The sequence below is a fragment of the Melanotaenia boesemani genome, chromosome 19 (assembly GCF_017639745.1).
Source record: "Melanotaenia boesemani isolate fMelBoe1 chromosome 19, fMelBoe1.pri, whole genome shotgun sequence".
Classification (NCBI taxonomy): domain Eukaryota; kingdom Metazoa; phylum Chordata; class Actinopteri; order Atheriniformes; family Melanotaeniidae; genus Melanotaenia; species Melanotaenia boesemani.
In genome coordinates, this window is record NC_055700.1 from 24,361,062 (window position 1) to 24,384,881 (window position 23,820).

The window sequence follows — 23,820 nt, forward strand, 5'->3', positions numbered from 1 at the left end:
AGTTGAACTCACATCAACACATAACCTAGGCTTTGGAAAAAGTGTTCTCTAGCAACACTGGACCCTTTTTCACACTTCTACGTACTGTTAAGTGGGCCAACCAGAGCTGTGGCCATAAGGTCATTGGTGCCTGTCGTGACAGTAATCCCCAAACTTGTTGGTGGACACCAGCAGTGACAGATGCTGTCAAGTTGGAGAAGGAGTCCTATAGGGCCTTTCTGGACTGTGGAACTCCAGAGACAATTGATGTTTATTGACAGGCTAAGTTGAAAGCGGCTTCTGTGGTGGGAGGAGTTCAGAGAGGCCATGGAGAATGACTTCCAGACAGCTTCAAGGAGATTCTGGTCCACCATCTGGCTGCTCAGGCGGGGGATGCAGTGCACCATCAAAACACTGCGTACGTTCGAAAGAGGGGCTGTTGACCTTGATTCAGGACATTTTGGGTTGATGGAAAGAATACTTTGAAGACCTCCTCAATCCCACCAACACGTCTTTTAATGGGGAAGCAGAGTCAGGGGACCCAGGTGTGGGCTCTCATATCTATGGGGCTAAGGTCAGTGAGGTTGTTAAAAAGCTCCTCAGTGCCAGGGCCCCAAGCGATAGACAAGTGAGGGAAGGATGGAGCGAGAAATTGACAGTTGGATCGGTGCAGCATCTGCAGTGATGTGGACACTACATCATTCTGTCATGGTGGAGAAGAAGCGAAGCCAAAAGGCGGAATTCTCAATTTACCAGATCTATGATCTTTGGTCACGAGTTGTGGGTATTGACTGAAAGAACGAGATCACGAATACAAGCGGCCAAAATGAGTTTCCTCAGGAGGATGGCAGGGCTCTCCCTTAGAGACAGGGTGAGAAGCTCAGCCATCATATCTTCTAAATGGTCTGATGAGGTCGGTTTGGACATCTGGTTAGGATGCCTTCAAGACACTACCCTGGTGAGGTAATCTGGGCACGTCCCACACGGTGGAGACCCAGGGGACGACCCAGGACATGCTAGAGAGACTACATCTCTCAGCTGGCCTGGGAATGCCTCCGGGTAAAGAAGTGGGTGGGTGGGTGGATTTATGGATGTATGGATGGATGGAGTTGTCCTAATTACCAAAAAAATAAATAAATAAACACCTTGAAGGAAACAAACAACTACTGAGGTGGACACCCAAAGAGAAAAATGATTCTTGTGAGGGAATATTGGCATGTTATATTTAGTTTGGTGTTTGCTGGCTTAAGCTAAGTCCATCGTTTCAATGTTTACCAGGTTAAGTGCGATTCACTTCGTTATTTCCATCCTCATAATCTGCTTTAAATGTTCAAAACAAGCTAACAAAATTTTGAGTCTCATATTTTTTCTATTCTAGTTGCCTTATTCACATATTTCATTCATATCTCATATCAATGTGAATTCAAATCAGTGATGGAATCCCTACAAATGAAGCAGGAATTAAACATTTGGGTTTAAAAGCAAAATAACCAAAAAGTCTGACTGATTATCATTGACCATGCTGAGACAGACTACAACTGTAAAAAGCTAGCTGAAACATTTTCTGCAACTGAAGTCAGACATAGCTTTACTCACATCAGGCCCAGGGGACCCCTCTGACCCAGAGCCACCTCGGATCCCTGGAGGTCCCTGCAGAAAAGATTAAAAGATTAAAGAGGTCAACATAGTAGCAATGTATCATTAAAATGCACAGTAAACCCTGAATTCAAAGAGGGGATTAATAATACAATGATATAGATTACTACCCACTGATCAAAGTGCCTATGTTAATGCTACGAGTCAGAGACTATGACTTCTTTTCAGGTAGAATTAAAGTAAAGCTGAGAACTCCAACAAGTAAACTTTGTGGCTGCACCATGTGGCACTCACAGTTCAAAGGGAGCTGGATTAGGGATTAGCAAGGATTCAGGAGTGTCTTTCTTCGACAAGTGTTTGTTTTGTCCCTGTTTGAAAACACCAGTTGGATGAATATGAACTGTATCACACATGACCAGCTCTGTCTATAATCCTTCTTGTTGTAACCTATCCTATAATCTGCTGGCATACTATCCAGCATGCACTTGTAAATTGAAAGGTTCCCAAAGTATATAAAACTTCATGCAAGAGATAAATAAGAAGTGTTTGTGGCTTAAAAGCCAACAATTTTTCTGGTTGAAAATACAGCAATGCTACAAAATCCCCACTAAAAGTTCTTTTCCCATACAGAAAGACTAAACTGACTTTATAATATTACAGAAGCCACTCACTGGTGGTCCAACGGGACCAGGTGGACCAGGTAAACCAAATGAACCCTACAAAAAGAAAAGGAACAGAGTCATTGCAAAATATTTGAAGGTGATTTAAAAAACAAAACAAAAAAAAAACAACAGATTCAAGAGTAACTCACATCACTATTCAGTGAGGAGTTAAAACATTATCGTCACCTTATTAGTATGATGTTGGATTTCTGATCACAAATTCTGAAAGTGCTGTTAGTTTGACTGTTTTCAGTACAGTCCATGATAGTCTGGCTGTCGCTGGTTTATGTCTGCTTAATTCTTACCACCGTTCCAAGGCACTAGGCACCCAACAGGAGTTACTCTTTCTGAGTTTCTCTGGCCCGGTTGTTTGACTAAAGCTATTTCTCCCTCTTATTCAGGTATTTTCATGTCCTCATTTACTTCACTATTATTAATATGAGCCATTTGAATGACTTCCTGAAAGTGGCCCATAATTAATTTGAGGTATTGGTATGATGATAACAAGCCCAAACAACCTAAAGTGCCATCAGACTAAATGCTATTCTACTGTAAACATCAAAGATGGATGATAAATTTTATTAAACAAATTAAATTTTATTTAAAGGGCACTTTTCAATCAGAGAACAGAGACATGAATGCATCCAATATTACCTTCTGACCAGGTTCACCAGTTTCCCCTTTTCGACCCGGTGGACCAATGAGACCCTGGAGAGGTAGAAAACACATTTTAAAATGGATCTTCTTTTCCCTACATACATCTTTAAAATGTGTATCTTAATTATTTCTGTCATGAAAATTGAGCATTTTCTTAAATCACAATATATTATGTGACCACTGTCAGTGACAGAATGCAGGCCTGGACTGGCCGATGAGAAGCGGGATAATTCACCGTGGCCTGGACCCGAAAGTGGCCTAACTGGCCTGTTTGTCAAAAGCAAATAATTTTGCATGCATTAAATAGATGGCTCTGCCTGGCACTGATACCCCTGCACAGACTCAATCATTTGTGTCTGTCAGTTGTCACTAATAATGGCGACTGATCACAACGACAGTAATATTTGTTTTTAAATGATCAAGACAAACAAAGCACGGAGAGGCGGATCAGCTGAAATGCAGAGAAACGTGGTTGCAAAATGGTCACGAAATAAAAAAGAAATGAAAAGATGAAGACAGATGAGGAGGAAACGGGCAAGTGTTGGAAAATTTCAGATATTTTCAAATCAGCAGCGACATCACAGGCGTTAATAAATTAGTGACAGAGGAGGGATGGCTGCTACAAACTTTTATCTAAACATAATATGATGAGTGCTAGTAGAGATTCTCCATGTAGCTGTAGTAATGACCCCAGTACTACCTGCTGTAATAACAATCTTGGTACTATTTGTTGTCAAAACTTCAAAATATTAATGTTGCCGTGGTTTGTTGATGTACGGTTACATCTCTCATTGGGGCCAAACGTAAAGACTTCTGGTTATTCCAACAGGGGGGTCCTATGTGGGATTTCCTACTATCATAGATAAAATATGAGTTAATTTTATGTGATGTGTTAAAGAAACAGGTAGATATTTCAATACTGAGGCTCAGCTAAACTAATCTGTAAACATAGGCTACTGTCCACATCTGTCCACATCTGTCCTTGTCCAGCTGTAAACTGGGCCAATGAAGAACATTTTATTAGTCCAGGGCAAAAACTGATGAGGAAACTTTGACTTCATCAGTGTGTTTATCTGGTTGTAAATGATGTGACTGCAGTGTTTTATGCTTGTTGGCTTATTCTACTGCATGAAATATTTGGTGGGTCCTGCTGGACCAAACATTAGGCTGCTGCATGAAAAAGTTTGGAAACCCTTCTTAAGGTTAGACAGTCTCTTGTCTGTCTAAGCTGAGTTGACATTTTCTAATGTTTGTTTGATCACATCAGGTGAAGCTGCCGTTGACCACTTCTTGTTTTTACTGTTGCAGCAAATATTGATGTTAACGTATTTATGGTGAACTAAATTATTTGCTGTTTAAACAACACAATCATGTTTCAGATTAACATAATATAATGATATGAATAAAGGAGTCCTGTTGTGACTGTTCTATTAGGTCTTTTGATGAGAGAAGGAAAGAAAAGCTGGACAGGTGGCTTATAGTTGTGTGTGTGTGTGTTTGTATATATAGAATATTGAGCTTTGGTGTCTACTTACCCTATATGTGAGTGTGTGTGCACATGCATGCGAGTCTGCATTTGTGTGCAAGTTTATGTGTGCAGTATATAAATCCAGTCTGACCTTACGTCCCAGTCCGGTCCTGACAGAATGGCTCTAATTTACTTTGAATTATTATATTTGCACATATACTGTTGCAAGCGAAAATTCTTTTTACAGCCTTATGTCCAAAACTCTAACCCATCCTACATATTGATTACTTATCATGGTGCTTTTCATTGATATCAGCCCTGATATTTCCCTTTAATAAAGCTCTGAAACTGTGACTCACTTTTGCAGTTGGTAATTGGAGAAAAACTTATTCTGACTTCCCGTCAAGTGTAAATCATGTCAAATCAAGTACAGGCTACTGTGTGTGCAGCATATATTGAAAAACTCACCATGAAAAACTACATACAGGACAGTTAAATATCCAATTAATAGCCTTGAAAAATGACTTGGTGTTGCACCACAGCAACAAAATGTAAGCTGGAAACTGTCAAAACCAAAAAACTAGATCTTCAAGTAGCTTATAAATCTCTGTCTGGGGAAACTCAGATCAAAGTTTGATCTAATTTTCATGTGTTGGTTAATAGTTTTCTGCAGCAGATGTCAACTGTACTATAGGGTGCAATTCATCTCTGAGGTACTTTTTCAAGTCTTGAGGGTTTCCTACTTTTGAAGAACATCTCTTTCAGACAATGTTGTGCAAGAACATGTGAGAGGCATATACATTTACACACAATGTTTTTAACTGACAAATATGTAGTGAGCATGAATGACAATGTCATGAAAAAAACAATACAGACATGTAGAATTGCAGCAGATAGCAAAAACTGAACATAACAAAACTAAAGGAGGTCATTCATAATATCAATGAGTAGAGAAATGTGGAAGCATCTGTTTAGATGCCCAAGGGCCCAATAATTCATAGCACTCCATAACACCATGCAGCATATACTAAAGAGAATTCAAAGGTCAGAAAAGTAAGAAATCAAAGGGAACTATTATATTTTAGGTCTGTGACTGTCATTCAAATTTTCAGATTGTGAACCATGAACACAACTATCAGTTTTCATCTGTGTGAAGTGAACTTTGAACCTTTTCTTGCACAACACGACTTGCAGATGATGTTCATCTGCTGCAAACATTTCTAGGCCTGATTTCTGCTTTTACCCTACACTTGTCAAGTTTCTTCTCATAAATTTAGGACTGTGTTAAAGCTTATTTTTTAGCACACAATGCTAAAAATAAGCTAAAGTTCTCACTATTAGATCTTGGGAATCACTTTTTTGGTGCAAAAATAACATTTTGTCTGCTAAAATGAGTCATTTTTGGCTTTTTTGTAATTAGAGCAAAAGAAATGGGAGCAGATGATGTCTCTTTGAAAAAGATAATAACATGCCTAAAGATTGTAGACAAGTGTATAATTTGAGTAGAAGCTCACAATAGAAGCTTTGCTGCTTTATTCTCACCTCGTCACCCTTTTCCCCTTTGGGCCCCCGTTCTCCCCTGTATCCCCACAGGCCCTGATGTCCATGAGACACAAAATAAGACATTTAAACAGATGGAAAACAAATAGCTTGTCTTGTGATGTGTAGCACAGTCTTGCTTTACAGGTGTAATCTGTGAGCTGCTTTGCTATTAAACAGAATTTGCCTACAGGTGATCCAGGAACACCAGGCAAGCCAGGCAGACCATCTTCTCCATTTTCCCCATCCCTTCCTGGGGTACCAGCTCGTCCCGGAGGGCCCCTGGGGCCTCGTTCACCCTTTCAAACAACATAAAAGTAGTTAGTTTAACAATTAAAAACCACCTATTCAAAGTAAAGTTGCTTTACTTTAGTCTTCATGGATGAGACATATTTTTACAGAACATTCTTTAAATCTTTGATTAGCATGAGATGAGGGAAGTTTAGTGGCCACATAAAAACCATTAATTCTTTGTCATGTTTCTAAAACTATTCATAAACAATTTGTGTGACATTAAAGTGGACGCAGCACGGTAATTTCCACCCATTTAATTTTAATTATTGGAAGCCTCCCTTTAAATTAGCTTATCAGAATGTGGAAGAGCTTGTTCCTGAGTGGTTGTAGAAGCAACAAATGGATATTTTCAGTTGCCTAAAAAGCCTAATAAGCATATGCATAAGTACTTTTGACTCTCACCTGCTTTTACACTGCCCAAAATATTACTTAACATCAAATGAAAATATCTTGCAAGCTACAAGAAGTTAGTAGTTAACAACCACACTCCTGCCTGAGTAAGCAGGTGATAGCAGTGTTACACTCAGGCAAATTTGGGGCTGCTAACAACCCCCTACTCACTCAACCCTGTCCAAGTGGATGGTGGCTAGTGACCCCGGGTCCTCACTCAGCGGGATCCAATCCTGGCAGCAAACAGAACCTGCTCTGTCAGCCATGGAGGCATCTGCTAGCCACTGCTATCCTCCAGCTAATTTCTTTCTTCTCAAACCTTTTGCTAGCTTTTCACCCACTCCGAACAGCACATGCAGAACAGTGGTACAGTCCCAACCTCCATGATACAAAAACTCTGTTTTTAAAATGGTTACTATGGGTAATATACAAGGAAAAAACTATGTGAAACTATGATGTCATAGAAGCCAGGTTGCTAGCCTAACAGAGTACAAGACTACTAAACAAGTTAAGCTCCTTCTGCATAAATTTTATTTTGACCTTCGCATAATTAAACATTGTTTGAATACAACAGATAAACCAGAAAACATTAAAACGCTAACACGGGTTCTTCAAAACTTTGGAGGAAATTCTTGTAATCAGAAAATACTGTTATCTTTGAACGGTATCTGGCCTCCAGCTGTGCTAAGGTACAGTTACAAGCAAACGTTGAAACCCTATTTCATATAATAGGCCTGAATAATTTAGCTGAAAAAGCAAGGTGCAATACTCTGAGTAATCAGACACATTTTTATTATAGCCAGCTTTAAGATTTTTAAGCAGTTTGAGTGAGTTCTTGTGTTTCCTGTGACTTTTCTTTTTAGGTACTAAAAGATACTGCCAACACCCATGGGGTCTGCTGTTTTGGAGATACTCTGAACCAGCCATCTAACCATCACAATCTGGCCCTTGTAAAAGTTGCTGCCTACAAATAAAGTTCCAGTATTTATTCAGGTTCAGGTTCTGTTTAAATTAACTCACAATCTGATCATTTGACAAATTCTTACCTGTCCTGACGAAAAGTTTTAATGTTAAGGTATCACACTCAGAAACAAAGCTTACGGTCCTCAATAACTCTGCCTGATGACAGATGGGAATCATGCACAGCTTCAGTGATTAATGCAGCTAATGTTGATAATATTGTGACATAATCTGGAAGATGAAGCTGATGTGTGGCTGTTTATGTACAAGCAACATGTGTTCTCATTCATATAGTCTATAGAGCCACAAACACAAATACAAATAATGGATCGATGTCCTCTGCCTCATGGGTCAAAGCAGAGCACACAAGGCGGCTGAGTGTCTCTGACTATCCCAAATTACGCTGTTTCTCATTACCCAGCTGAGACCTCACATAAGAGATGCTGTTGGTTTCCATACAGCCACAGAATATACACACTATTTATGTATTTTGAGATGATTTTTCAGTTAGATGTAAAACAGTTTTATGAACCCCCATCTTTTAAAGCTGGTCACAGTTTTTCTAAATTCAGTGTAAATCAGCATCAAAGAATAAGTAAAAAGAGCGAGACCCCACACAGAAACGTGACAAACACTTTGATTTAGTGGTTGAGTTTAATCAAGTTTAGACCTAATTTAACAAAGAACTGCTTTATATAGTTTCAATAATCCAAATGTGAGGGTGGTTACATCATTGCAAGGGTTTCCAAGCAACCACCTTCTTTAATTAAACTCTCCTGCACCAGCTTTATTACACCAGAAAGTTATATTTTAAAATTTAATCAACATGCCAAAATAGCCACTGACATCAAGCACTTTTGATTTATATTAGGATAAATGTGACAAAATGCTTTATTTAAAGCATTTCTAGGAATAGGATTGTGAGAAAAAGCAGGCAAAGACTCGATCTTTATTCAGGGTTGAAAAAAATAACAAAAAAAAAAAATATCTTAAATTTCTTAATATCTTGAATTTAAGATTAAAATGAGAAATATCTCTTACATATTTTGTAGGCCAGTTCCACTTTGGATTTAACATTCAGTTTGTTGCTGTGTACTTACCTCCAGGCATTGCATCGCAACCCATAATGTAATTTTACAGACTAACCTGGGTAATCGGAAACTACTTTGTGGTTTGAAAACATCTTACTTGCACAAAGCTCACTAATAAAAAAATAATACTTGTGGTTCAGGAAACATACCATCTCTCCTGGTATGCCTGGTTGTCCTCGCTGCCCTGGTTCACCAGAAGGTCCCTGAGAAAGAGTATTACAACATAAATATATTCATGTCCATCATGCGCTTCAGTTGTGAATGGAGCCTATATTTGACCTGAATGCCGGGTTTTCCCATCTCTCCAGGTGGTCCTGCAGATCCTTCTTTAGTCTGCAAGCTCACAAAGAAGAAACCAGCCTCAGGTTCACAGAAACTATAAACAACTCCCAAAGAAGAAGAGGAAAAAAAAAGGCTATGAATCATCACAGCATACTTACAGGCCAACCAGCACAAAGTAACTGGTAAAAATTGGTTTGCTGCAAAAAGATCAGAAAGATGGCAGTCATTATGGATTTATGAAAAAAAATATATGGAAAAATAATAATATAAAAGCAAATAAAAGTCTGTAGTTTTTGCAGATATAAATCTGTCTTTGGTTGTCACTGAATCTTTTTTTAAATTAATGTAAGTATGTCAATGACAGGTTGTCCACACAAAGTTCAAAGCACATATGGTAAACCGTCTTCACAAACCACTAACAGACTTGTTTCAGCCAGTTTTGTTCAACAACAGACTTGAAGTTCATTCATCATACATGTGTGTTACACAACTTACAGCTGTGGCAAGCGCAAAGGAAAAACAGATGAGGAATAACACATCAGCTTGGACATACAAATAGGGTCTAATGGTTAAATGTAGTCTGGGGGTCTTATATGCCCAGCTAAGATGGTGGGAATTTTTAAGTCATTTAGATAGGTGATGATAAATTATGCAGTGGCTAAACATTGTAAAACCAACTTCTGTAAATACCTAATGACTTGAAATCAAACACGAGAAATCTTACTAGTTTACTGAGAATTAGATTAAAAATTAAAAGTGAAATTTAAGCTGAACTCAAAAGTTGCTCACAATGTCACCTCTTCTTGTTTGATGATTAAATCAGTATCCTTTTTGTAAGAGTCACAACAGCGAGGGTACAGAATTACTAGCCTGCTTTATTGTATGTGCTGTAAATACTCCTGCTTTTGTAAATATTATTTTTTATTTTTAATAATAGCCAAAAACAAACTGGTTTTGGATGCTGAAGTGCTAACTTTACCTGTGTTCCAACTGGTTTTCTTATAAAAAAAAAAAGATTATAAATAGTGACATTAGCTGATTTTAAACCATGACTTGTGTAATAACTGCAAACACAATATAGTATTTACAGTAAATCTAACCTGAAATGTCTTGGAAAGCACCTGGCAGAATTTTACTAGTATTCCCTCATTGTTAAACTTGAAAGGACATGCTAGTGTACCTCTAGCTGTTTCAAACAAAGATTATAATAACACTAACAAGTTTTTTTGAGAGATATTAAATAGTGATATTAGCTATTTTGAAAATCATATAAATTGTAAATCGCTATGTTTTTAATCTGTATTTACATTTATGGTAAATCTACCTTTAAAGTTGTTGGAAAGCATCCAAAAGAGTTATGCTAGCATTTTCTTCTTTTTAGGCTAAAGAGGACATGTTAGCATAGCTTTGTTAGGCTAAATCTCAATATACAGTATTTCTGTACAAACAATTCTTTTTTTTCTTTTAACTTGTCCTATCCAGCATTGCAGCAAACAGAATGATAGTCTGGTTGCTGTGTTGTGCCAAACAAATTTGTTTTGCAAAGGGAATGTTTATAAGCATTAGGCTCCTCCTGATAATTTTATTCATTTATTTATCTACTGTCATTTATTTACTTTGAATTATTGAATCTAAGTAATCTTGCTGTACCTAACCGGAGGGGACAGAAAAAGAAGGAAGAAGCAAAAAGAAGCAAAAAAGGGAAAGCAGAAAGAAGAAAGAGAAAAAAACACAACAGATAGAAGGCAACTGTCACAGTCTGTCCTGCCATTCCTCCATCACTCCCCTGATCCTCCACACCTGTCCCTGATCCCAGCTCTCCAACCCACCCAACCTGTCACACCTGTTCCCCATTGTCTCACCAGTCCTTATAAGCTCCAGTTCACCTACCAGTCTTCGTCGGACCTCGTTCAAGCAACCTGAACTTCTCCTCTTTCCCGCCCCGGTCCCAATTGACCCAGAGATAACCCTGCTCTTAATAAACCTGTCAATTCAGTCTTGTCTCAGTGAGGTCCGTCATAACAGCAACACTTGTACAGAAAGATCAGAGAATTTCCTACATCTTTTACAGAAAAACAGAGCTGACAGTAGTCAAGAGTTTCTAAATAATTACCAAATCAAAAAGACATATCACAAACGTATCACAACAACAACTAAAGTACTGATAGACACCCACTGTGAAAAAACAAAAATATCTCTTAGTGTATAAACCCACTGGACAACTCAGTGACTGTGTCAGCATGCAGAGTCTGAGGAATGAGGAGTCATCAATGATGAGGAGTGGTGAGTGAGATTGTGCAAATGCAACTATGCCTCTACAGAGGCTAGGGGCAGACTAGGGCAACCCAGAGACCCGGGTCAGCAATCCTGGAGCACGAACCCAAGCCCCCCCACATCAAAGACGACCCCAGTCCCACCCTGAGGGCGGCAGAGAAGGGCCCCAGCCAGAGCCCCCCGAGGTCACGGGGCACAGGCCCCAGCGGGCCAAGATCGGCAGCTGCCAACCCTGCCAGGTACCAGCCACCAAGGGCGGCCAGAGTGAAGGGCCCAGGGCCCAACAGCCCAGATATTCTCCCCCAGGCAGAGGGCTCGCACAATGCCCAGGAGGGGCAGGCCCCCTAGACAACTTCCCGGGCCAGCACCCACCTTGATGTTCCAGCCGCACATCCCGGGAACCAGGGCACCATCAATCACACCCCACCACCTTCCACCAACTCTAAAATCCACCCCATATAACCCCTCACTCATGACCTCCCCTGTGCCATACCCATAGATACCCACTTTCACACAAACACATTACACATAACCCTCCCACCACGCCCTGTGGGGGACGTCCCCGGCAGACCAGAGGACAGCGAGCCCCAAATCCGGTCTCCACCACCACCCCAGTCACCCCCCCATCATATCCCACCCAAATGCGGCATCCCCCAGGCCCAGCAGTCCCCCATCAGCACAGTCAATTCAGGGTTCCAGCTCCTGGTGCAACTCCCCCCAGCACCCCCCAGTGTGAGAGGTCCTCATTGCCCTCTCCTTCCCTGCTCATTATTCTTTTTGAAGTGTGTGTTGTTTGCAATTAACATGGAGAGGCAGTGACCACATTATGCAGGGAGCGAGGCCACATTAGCAGCTCCGCCCACCATGCACCACATGGCACACCCCCCAGAAGTTGTTTGTGTGTTGTGTTTCTCGTGTTTTTATGTCTTAATATAATTAAAACCGAGAGGCGAGTTGCTACAGGGTGCAGCCAAGGAGGCCACTTAGATGGCCCCCTCTGCTCCACCCTGCATGACGGGCGTGCCTCCCAAATCCCTACGTGTGTGTGTGTGTGAGAGAGCGAGAGAGAGAAGAAGAGGGGTCTGGGGATGTAAGTCCAGATGGAAGCGAACTTCCTCCTAGAAGGTGAGCTGCTGGTGGCACTAGGCATCCCCCTTCCCCAGGAGACCCCTCAGGGCAAGACAGGCCAGAAGGAGCTGGCCCTGCCCCAAACCCAACTGCAGACCCCCCACAGCCCCTGACAGGGCCGGACACAGAGCCACCCCCACTGCGGAGCAGCCCAGTCCCCCACCACGGGAAACCTCCAAGAACTCGCAACCACTAGTCACCCCACGCTAATATCCAACCACCAAAGTGACAAGGTCACAATCCACAACCTGCACTAAGTGCTAATCACAGGGGACCAGAGGGAGTTCAAACAATTCTGACACACACAAACAGACCAAAACAAATGCTGGATTCCCTGAAAATGATAATATCTATTTATTACGTAAAAAAAAAAAAAAAAAAAAAGCATGACTGCAAAAATGACAAAACTCTTAAAGCTTTATAAATGCACTCTAATGCTTCTTGAATCAGGATTTCAATATGTTTTTATTCACTTTTACAAGTAAATGTTAATGTTCTGTCTCTTATTTTTCAAGCTCTGAGACTGATAAATTATAGACCAACCAGACAAATTACTTCTGTACTGTAATAATCAATACCTATTATACCTGGAAAGCAGCCCATTCTTCCGCAGTGTTCTTCCAAAGGTAGAGAGTGGGTAAACCTGGTGGTCCAGGAGGTCCTGGAACCCCCTTTTTTCCTGGTCTCCCTTCAAAGCCCATTTTACCCTGTGACCAAATAAAATTGAGGTTGTAAATTTATGCAAATCAAGGCAAATGAATTAATACTTTTTTATGAACTAGCTGCATTATGAACACAGTAACTATAAACTGGACTAATCTGGGTTTGTGTTAAGTGGGTGACAATGAATTGAATTTATTATTTCTCTAAAGTGCCTTGAGATAACATTGCTGTGAATTGGTGCTATAAAAATAAAGCTGAATTGAATTAAATATCACAGAACTGATGATAATAAAAACAGTGGCTCTACGATAAATTAAACTTCATGGAGGACAGGATGAGAGTAGCATTACATATTCAAATGTTGTTGCCTTTAAAATAAGGTATAAGAATGAGCCCAAAGGAAATAAGTGGACAAATTCAACAGTATAAAGCAGCATTTTCACCTGTAAATTAACATATCATGGGTGTTTTTTAACACAATATCATGAGTTAAAAATGTTTTTATTACCTTATTTCCTTTAAACCCAGGAAGGCCAGGCTCACCAGGACAACCCTGAGGAAACAACTCATTAATCTTAACATTTTCTTTTCTCTCTAAACACTGATGCCAATAAGCAATAAGATATAAATACTGAAAAATGGAATATATTGTTTTATGCATTCAGATATTTTGGAACTATGTGTTCCACAAACAATTTTCTCACCTGAAGGATCTGAACAAATTAATGAATTTAATTAATTCTGAAGTCATTATGCTTAGTTAGAAGTACACAATTCACTAATTTTAATAGGTTGGCATATTCAAGGTTATTATTAATAGAATATTATTGTAACTTTTGCATTTTTGCCATCTGATCAATATTATTAGGTAAAATGATCAAAAAACTTATCATGGTATATACTGTGGCCATGTCATTGAAAACGTTCCCCGAACCTGTTTTGCACTGAAATTATATGTAACATTATCTTTAGAGGCTATTTCTATAAGATAAGCTGGCAAGATCTGAGATCATATATTGTCCATAAGGGAAAAGAAACCTGATCCCTAGAACTGGCTCTAATTATCCTGAGTGATCCTGTGGATTTTATGGCACTGTGTCTCCACATGTAACCACGTGTCGTCTGCTTTTGGTTCCGTCTGTCCCTGTAATGACCCATTTCTTACACTGAATAATCCTTCTGACTTGATAGTATCAACAGATTTGACTTGTCTGAAGTTCAGATTGTCATTTTAAGGAATGCTATGAAAAACGGCTGAGAGTCATACGAATGCAGTTCTCACATGACAGCTTCAAAGACATGTGGATCAACATGTGTCTGAGCAGCGTAACTGCCAATGATCAGATTCAGATGGCAGCATAAAAAGAACAGCTCTTGTAAAATGTAAAGCATAAATTTTGATCACGCTTCTTTTACAAAGCTCGGCTTTTCCCACATTCTGTTATTGACTGATAATACATACCACCAGTAAATCGGTGTTAAAAAAATGATATTTTCTTCGCCAGCACTTTGCTAAACATGTACTTGGCATACTCGGATAGATACAACTGCACAAAAACACAAATATCAAGGACACAAGATCCCCAAAAAGCCACTTACTTCCCGTCCTGGAGGACCCATTCGTCCTTGTGAACCTTTCTGGAGCCTATACGTTTTGCCATCTGAGCCTAGGACCAGATCGCCATCTCTGGACACAATGGTCACAATCCCAGGATGGTCTTTGTCCGGTTGTTTGCCTTCACTTTCCTGCTTGGTTCTATTATCAAACACTTTGGTGCTCTGTGTGGTGACAGGGCTCCCGTGAGGTGAAGGAGAAACAGTCCTGGTCTCCTCACCTGATTTGTTGGAATCTGTGGTTGTTCTGGGACTTGAAGGGATCTTGGGAAGTGAAGGAATTCCCAATGAGGGCTTCTTAGAGGTACTTCCTATGTCTAAGTCAATTATGTCTTCTGAGGGTTTTTTAGGGAACAGAGAAGTCCTTCCACTAGAATCTGTCTTCTTCTCTGTCGTGATGTTCTCCTCCGACTTTTTAGATAATACATCAGGTTTCCCCTTTTGATTTCCCTTAAGTCCATTTCTGGAAGGTTTCCACTGAGGGTTTTGGAAGATAGGATCAAATAACTCAGTGTCCTCATCTATCACAAAGGCTTCTCCCCGACCCACTGAGCCTTTTCGATTGGGTCTAGATGGCATGGTCCCATCTCCTCGAGAACTCCCTCGTCGCAGGAAGGAATTCTGTAAAGTGACATAACAAGAATTAGGACTTCTTTAAGACCCATTTTTAGACATTATGCTGTAGTTTTCTGGTTTGTGTCGTAGTCAAATTTTGATAGTTGGATATTGTATAGATCTCTTTTTGTTTAGATCTTCACAGCTGTGTTGAGTCCATAACTGTGCAATAAACATAATTCATTTTCTTTTCTTTTCTTTTCCAAGAAAACAGTACAGTCAGGCAAAACATTACCAAATGAAAAAAGACCAGAAGGAGGACACCGACCATGTATCTGAAGATGAGAAAAATACCGCTAATCAAATTGTAAAGAAATGAAAAATAATGTCATGAACTCTTGATGGTTCAATATTTTTTCTTAGCAATCAATAATTGATTCATATAGAAGCCGAGAGTGGCCATGCCTGCAAGTTTTTTAACAACATTTTCTCGTAATAACAGGATAATTCATTTCGTTATGTCGAGGAAATAAAATTTGTTTTCTTAAGATAACGCATTATTCAAATGCAGGGTTGCGAGTGAGCTGGAGCTGCTCCTGGTTCATCACAGAACCAACCCAGAGAGACAAACATTCAATCAGACTCACACTCACTCCTAGAGAGAATGTAGAGACTCAAATCAAATCAGACTCAAATCAACATGCTTGTCTTCGAACTGTGGGAAGAAGCCAGGAGAGAACCCACGCAAACTCCACTCATGGTTTCCCAGAAACTTCTTACAATATAAGAATTATGAAAAATAGAAATATGTACATTAATAAATTACATTGTCTTTTAATTAGTGTGTTTAAGGTCTATTGGGAGAAGTGCCGGTTTCCAGTCAAACTGCTGCAGGAGTAAAGAACCTGCAACAGCACTCTTTCGCACTTTGGGTGCAGCAGTCTGTCACTGAAGGAGCTCTGCAGGGTTGTCAATGTTTGGCAGGGATGTGGGGCAGTGAGGAAGGGGGAATGTCTTTCAACATGGATATGATTTCGTTATCTCCTTTTCTCCCAACACCTCAACTGGCATCCCAGTACAGAGCAGCTCTGTACTGGGATGCTTCAGTGCAGTCAAGCCAGCCGATGCAAGCTGACGTCAGATCGAGAAGCAACCATTACACAACATGACTGTAGCCCCTCCCACCCCAGCTGTCAGGGGGTCTGTTTTGATCAATAAAATCAGGTGTAAGACACTTATTTTTGAGCCCGCCTTAATCATCTTGTTATCTGGAGAAAACAAACATTGTATTCCCAGATAACAACAGAAATGATCCTGTTTTAACAAGAAAACAGATTATCTCAAGATAATGAGACAATTAACTCATTATCTTAAGAAAACGACTGTAAAAAGAATTATAGCCGAGCACGGCCGCTCTCGACTTCCGTAGATTCACCCCGACATACTATGTTACCTCTTTTCAAAACCCAATCCAAAATTGAGTCAAGGCAACTTGGAATTGTTATGTAATATTTAGTAAGTTGTAAGAGGCAGCATGCTACTGGCAAAAGAAGGTGAATACCTTTCCCATCATGAAGCCTTTACAACGATTTATTCACTATCCTAAACACTTGCTGCCACTTTATTAGGTCCACCACCCCAAAGATGCTCTATTGGATTGAGATCTGGTGACTGTAGAGACCTTACTGTACTAGAGTACTAGAGTGTGCCAAGAAAATATCAGTATTCAGATGGTAGTCTGCCCATTTTTCTCTGACCTCTGACATCAACAAGACATTGTGGTCCAGACAACTGATGCTCACTGGATATTTTCTCTTTTTCAGACCACTCTCTGCAAACCCTAGAAATGTTTGTACATGAAAATCCCAATAGATCAACACTTTCTGAAATACTCAGACCAGCCAGTCTGGTACCAAAAACCATGATACATTCCCAGTCATTCAAACCAAGCTATGCATTGAATTCAAGGACATCTGCTTCTGGAGCTCGACTCCTCTATTCTCATTCAGCTAATATCTGTGCATAGGTTAAAGCTTTCATCTCTGCTCATCTCTTCTTTGAGTTGCTATCATAGTTTTACAGCCATTTTCCTGGTAACCATTCCTATCAACCATTTACTTCCAAGCATGGGTTCAAGTGAAGGGCACCCGTGTGATTAACAATCATTCAATAAACTTCATGCAAGCCCCATTTGCATTACCACAAATCATTCAGCATCAGTTCTGATTTAACTTTTTTACAACCCATCCAAATAGAAATAAGTCATAAGAGGTTATGGGTGCTTTTGGGATTTGAAAACAAACAGAGCAGTCTCCAGAGGTGATCATGCAGCCAGTCCAAACGTAACAGACCACTAAAACCCAGGCATGCTTCCTTGCTGATCATGTCACAAAGCGCACACATGCAAACAACAAAACATCACAATGTTGGGCCTTAGGGAATGGTGAGAGCAAAGGGCTATAAATTTAGTTTGATGACCCTAACCGGCTGAAATGGAGAGCACTTAAGTGGATCAGAGGCATGTGGAGAGCAGGACAACAGCAGGAGGAAAGGCAGGCATGGCTGTACAGGGTTGTTTCTTTTGTTTGCACCACACTTTTAAACAACCACAGTAATGTGTGCTCTCATGGAAAAGGCACTAGTTTAAAAGCTCAACATCCTATCTTGTTTTCTTTAAAAAATAAATAAATAAAATCCTATTTGCTATTCTTCAGTGCGTTTTTGATTATGTGCAGATTTCCCAATCCCAGAAAAGCTGGGACATTGTGTAAAGTTTTATTAAAAACAGAATGCAAAGATTTGCTAATTCAATAAACAAATATTTTGTTTGCATAGAAATGACATAAAATGTAATTTTATGAGGCATCTTTCTGTTATCTCATTGTTAGAAAAGTTAGGCGACTAGCATCCCCTCCTCTTCTAACGGTCTTTAAGATTCAAAACTGGTCTGATGAGTTCAAGGGATGAATCACATTACAGAGCAGAGGTAGAAAATGTTCTTCACTGGAGTGAAGAAAACAACCTTGTTCTAAACACAAAACCTGTGAACTGGTTATTGATTTTAGTTGGTATAAGAACAACGTGCCTATTGTCATTTATGATTCTGAGGTATGAATGGGTGATAAAGTTTTTGGGTGTAACTCTATCCAAAGATCTGAGCTGGCAGTCAAACACTAGTAACATTGCTAAAAAGGCTTGCCAGCGTCTCTTCTTTTCACAGAAATTAAGAGAATTCACAAAAAAAAAAAAACTAATCTCACTGTGAAAGAAAAGAAAACTTTAAACAGAGTGGTTTGCTCTGCTCACAGGACAATAGGCTGTGACCGACCAGTCCTGGAGGACATTTACAAATCTAGACTTTTAACAAGAGCTTTACAGATCATCAGTGATCCCTCTGGCCACCCTGCTGCAGAGATGTTCGACCTCCTGCCCTCAGGGAAATGATATGGTGCTATTAAATGCACTACATCTCATATTAAAAGTTTTTTTTCCACAAGCTGTCATGACTTTGAACAATGCACTTTGAAATACCTCAAACGTGCACCTTTCTGTTTTAGTTTCTCTTTTACTGATATTTATTTATATAGTGTTTTTATTGTTTCTTAGTATTATGCTTTTTTGGGATGTGCCCATGTGTTGTATGTTTTTGTTAGGCTTGTGTTTCGTATGTTATCTGTTAAATGTTGACAGTGCACTCTGAGCTCTTTGCAACTGTTTTCCAAGGTGGTTTCTTACACTGCAAATGGCAAATAAACTGAACTGTGGTCATATTTCATGAAACAGTTAAAATTCTCACATTTAACATTTGATGTGTTTTCTCTCTGTTCCTCTGTGAGTAAAATATTGGTTCAATATTCCAACTTTATATGAACTGGGGTTGTATATCCATGTCTATAATGTTCATGTTTGTAAACTAATCTGGTAAATACTGCAAACCGATTATGTTAATCATGGTGCGGAAACAAACTTATTCATTTAAACAAGAAGCATCTTTGTCTGTATGATTACTCCAGCTCATACCCTCCCAAGAAATACCGTATGAAAAGAAATGGTGGATAACTCCAAAGTAAGTTACAGTTAACATAACATACATGCTAAAAAAACGTAACTGGCTCGTAAAACAAACTTGTGCAAACCTTTAAAACCCATATTATCTTTCTGTCACAAGTTTCTATCATCTAATATAATCAGTGTACAGCAAACAAACATTTCACTCACAATTCAAATCTGTTAACACTCGTTTTATTTCCCTATCTCTAATATATTAATATTGTGTGAAGCTCAGCCAGCAGGACCAGTGACTGTATGAAGTGGGCAGGAGACTAAACACAGTGCCCCAAATGAAAACAAAGGCTCTTTCTCTCCGTCTTGACTCAGGCAACATTTAGGCGACTGGTCCCAGTCGATAAGCTGACACTGGATCTCCTCTGGTCAACACTGTCCCCTCATCTTATCTCCCCTCCAGTCTGTGAGATATCCCTATGAACACCAGCCCAGACCATAATTAGTTAACAGCACTGTGATATGTTGGCCAGTCAGTCAGGAGCCGTCGTTTATCAAACACTGGAAGTTTCCACCAAAGAAATACCAACTGACTAAATATTCTTTTGACTACATACTTCCTGTTTGGGTATTTTCTGGAAGATAAAAAGTGGACGAAGGAAGTACATCCTTTGAGACCTAACTTACTTTAGACCATTAATTAATAAATATTGGAAAAATTTGACTTTGACTATCATTGGAAACCCTACTGTTTTCTGTCTCTGCTGGCAGACCAGCATCAAGGAATGTCACTCGCTTCTAATAAATGGACATAGATGCATTTCCCATCCACACAGCTATTTCAAAAATCTAATTAAAACTGGGTGTTGAATGGCAAAACTGCTGCTGCTAAATAACTTTTGCAAATCCCATGAAAACTTTACTGTCCAAAAACTTTAAACCATCAATGAGTTGCGCATTATTTTTTTAATAAACTGACTCATATTTTCAATATTCTCCATCCTGCTGCTGGAAAGACTGACAAGGGTTTCCACAGTGTAGAAACTAACCACTGAAATAGACCACAACATATACTATTTACGCCAGTATGACTCATTTTTATAAAAAAAAATAAATACATTTAAAAAAGGGCATAGCTACTCTGAAAGGGACACTAAATAAATTGCAGACAGTTATTAAAAACTGGAGTCTTTAATGGGAACCAGTGGGCTTGGGAATGAATTCCACAAACAGAGCGAAGGAGCCTGTTCTGAGATTTGGTTAGGTTGAGTCTTTTTGATGGATTACTGTTGTAACTGACTTGATTGCACCTGAATTTATATCAAATCACAAAGACAGAAAAGCTCTCTTTCACCCTGGCACCCTGATCACACTTACATTAGCAGAAGAAGCTGCTTCTAACTTAAATTCGGTCTGTTAAATGTTGAATTTGTACCAGCCCTACTGAGATGAACCACACCAGATTTTAATAAGGCCATCTGGCTAACAATTGCATTACTCCATAGGTCCATGTTGTACATGGTTACATGCTAAAAGAGAATAACACGTCAATGTAAAAGTACGTATTACTGTAATGCAAACTTCTAATATTGAACAACTAATTCAGGGATTTAGATCATGGGCCTTTGCAAAGTTTATGTCTTTCTAAAGGCTCTTTGGTAACAGGCTCAACCAAGCTAGTAGTAAAGAGTGTGTGTGTATGTTAAGGCCTTTGTATTCTGGCAACACCTTTACTTTTGAAGGGACCAAACAGGAGGCATAGTGTGAATGTCTGATTTTAAATCAAATTTGTAAATAATTTAATTGCAGTCCAGTTTTAAAATGATTTGTAGTAATTTGGTTTCCTCATTTCAATATGACCCCTGAAACCATTACCCTAACAAACCAAAGTAGTCCTCCCAATCAGATTATTATTTTAATAAACAGATTTGTTTGTTTGACCTACATCACACGATTTCTATGATCCACACTGTCATAAGCAAACCCTTTAAATAAGCAAAGCCACATCCACTGACCTTTACTAAACAATTACAATTAGAAGTAACAACAACAGTATCATACTGTGGTGCAGGGAGAGATTTAATGATGTCAGGGCACATCACACACCTTTTCAGGTTACAATGTATGTTTGAAACGTGTACAATTACAACAACATATTCCCAACTACGTTCCCAACAAAGTAAGATTAACTCAAGTTTTGTTACCCCAGCACTTCAAGGTTTCAACTCTGTCTTATGTCATCCACTATTCACATCTCACTGGTGGTTGGTTTTCCAACAATGCTTCTAAAAGATAAAGGATGATGGAGCACAATATTTTTCCAAAGTCTGCATTTTTCTACATCATCTCCCATTTACAATTCACCTGTAAATCTTCAGGATTAGGGACATAATTTGTACAAAAACCAGAAGGTTTTGTATTTATATCATGTCACTGCTTAGTTTTAAATCTGGACCAATGCACCAAATATATTTAGACTAGCTTTCATTGTAGATTGATAGCAAGGTTTTTTTGTTTTGTTTTGTTTTCTATAGACTCATTGATGCTTTAATAGGTAGAAATCTCATTAAAAATAGATTCATGATGAGTTTTAAGACTACTGACTCAACTGATACATCATAACAGGAGCAAGGAATGGACCAAGCAAGGAAAGAAAATAATTTCAAAGATAGTAACAGTGGGGTAGTGTGTTAGCATAATTATATTTCTAGATCTTTGCAGTGGATGTTTTCTGCTTTAATTAACAATCGATCACACTTCTCACCTTTGCACCTACAGTACGAACATAGTATAAAAACATATGCATATGGAACTGAGCAATGAAATTATGTTGTCACCTGCAGGTAATGATTATATCGATCTATCAGGTCCTGCAGTAATCTTTGTTGTGTTGTTTTGGGCCTAATTGTGGCTCAAACATGTTGTTTTGAAATTATTATAAACCTTTTGAAGCTATTACGAGTGCAAAGGAAAACAACAAGGAATGCAGATTAAAACACACACTGTCGTCACTTATCACATCAAAATATCCTTTTCCAGGATTACTAGACGCTATGTTAGGCTAAAAACACAACCCATGTTGAACACACAAACCAGACCACCTACAGAAATACACAACTGTGAAGTGTTGGTACAAGACTTTGTGTTTATTAGCATAAATGCAACTAATACACACATGTTTTTCACAGGCTGAGTATGACAACTTCAGATGTACTTAGGTATAGGTTTTTCAGCGTCCTTCCTCTATCTTTCTAGACAGCTACAGGTCCGACAAGCAAGGACTTGTTTCTTTCTGATTCATCACTTTGTTTTGTATTATTACTCTCTCAGTTACAGTAGCGTTGCTTGGCATGTTGCTGCTGGGATAATATGTGGAATCACATCAGCCTCATTGCGCATTTACAACTGTTTATCATAGAAGCTGTTAGACAATAAAGAACCTAGATGGGGTTTTCAACGGGTTCTGAAAAATACAGTAAATAGGGCAGATGTTGACAGGGCACACCTGGCCAAGATTAATGGTTGTAACTAATCACTGTATCCTTCAATCAGCACAAGTCTCCTCAGGAGTCTCTCTGCATGCAAAGCCGACAGATCCTCTGTTTTGAGCTATGTGAGATCTATGGAGGCCTCGCAGACTGACAAAAGTGCTGCAGGGTGAAGTGCTACCATCAACACACATGTGTGCACACACAGACAATGAACACTCACACCTACAAAGGGCTAATCAAAAGGAAAGGTCTGTAAATCTCACCAAGACACAGGTATGCAGACGCAGACCGGCTGAGTCTTGCAACAGCAGTAGGCAGCTTGGCCTGGAAAATTTCATGACAGGAGCGTTGCCACTATACATGCAATACAGTGAGCAATGGTAAACAAAGAAGCCAGAAATGTTAAGCAAACAAAGCAGAAACTGTTTGATTGCCTGTGTTTGTGTGCATTGAAGTTCCAACCCCACAGACAAAGAACAGCACACCGACTGGCAAATTAATCATGTCACGACATGCAAGTGTTTTTAAATATGTTTATGTAACGTGTGTGTTCGTTGGGCATATCATGTGCACAAGTCAGCTTGCGACTCTACTCTGACTTAGTGGCATTTACTAGCTCAGCAGGTCAAGCCTGGCATTAAAACCATTGTGATCAGGGATTTAATTCCTGGCAGGACCACCCATATTAGCAATGCCACTGCGAGTTGGGATCAAAGCATCCACCAAATCAACTGTGGTGGTCTGTCTTGGGACAGCCATCCAATAAGATCATAAAGCTTTTGGAGAAAGGAGCTAAAGACCTTAACGTTTGTGTGCTGACAAGAAGCAGAAACTGTCGACCGAATTTCTGACATTTTGCTCTGCAGCCTTTATGAACCTGCCACAGAACTTCCAGAGAGAAGCAACTGCCGTGACCAGCTGCAGTCTAAAAGAGGCAAGCTGCAACTGGGATCTATCCTGCAGGTGGGGAACCATGAAGGGGACAGCCAATACATCGACAAAAAAACAAGTGGCATCACTGTACTGAATAATTTTAAAAAGACAAAGGTGGTTACAGGGACAATGTAGATCTGCCGACCCCTTTTACCACCATAAAGCACACTCACATTACTTAGCTACAAACCAAACATCCATTGGTGAGCCTTTGCATCCTCATCCATCCATTGCCATAGTTC

The 23,820-nt window shown here is 39.5% G+C and overlaps 1 protein-coding gene across 2 annotated transcripts in view; it reads right to left on the minus strand.

Moving 5' to 3' along the window:
• si:ch211-196i2.1 (collagen alpha-1(I) chain) overlaps nucleotides 1–23,820 on the minus strand; it is a 115,859-nt gene that overhangs the window by 42,516 nt on the left and 49,523 nt on the right. For both annotated transcript variants that reach the window (XM_041970730.1, XM_041970731.1), the window contains 11 exons: nucleotides 14,583–15,218; nucleotides 13,492–13,536; nucleotides 12,908–13,027; nucleotides 9,077–9,115; nucleotides 8,916–8,969; nucleotides 8,786–8,839; nucleotides 6,093–6,200; nucleotides 5,905–5,958; nucleotides 2,892–2,945; nucleotides 2,247–2,291; nucleotides 1,576–1,629 (listed from right to left, as the gene is read on the minus strand). In XM_041970730.1, coding sequence (XP_041826664.1) covers nucleotides 1,576–1,629; nucleotides 2,247–2,291; nucleotides 2,892–2,945; nucleotides 5,905–5,958; nucleotides 6,093–6,200; nucleotides 8,786–8,839; nucleotides 8,916–8,969; nucleotides 9,077–9,115; nucleotides 12,908–13,027; nucleotides 13,492–13,536; nucleotides 14,583–15,218 — 1,263 coding nt within the window. The remainder of the gene's footprint in view (nucleotides 1–1,575; nucleotides 1,630–2,246; nucleotides 2,292–2,891; nucleotides 2,946–5,904; nucleotides 5,959–6,092; nucleotides 6,201–8,785; nucleotides 8,840–8,915; nucleotides 8,970–9,076; nucleotides 9,116–12,907; nucleotides 13,028–13,491; nucleotides 13,537–14,582; nucleotides 15,219–23,820) is intronic.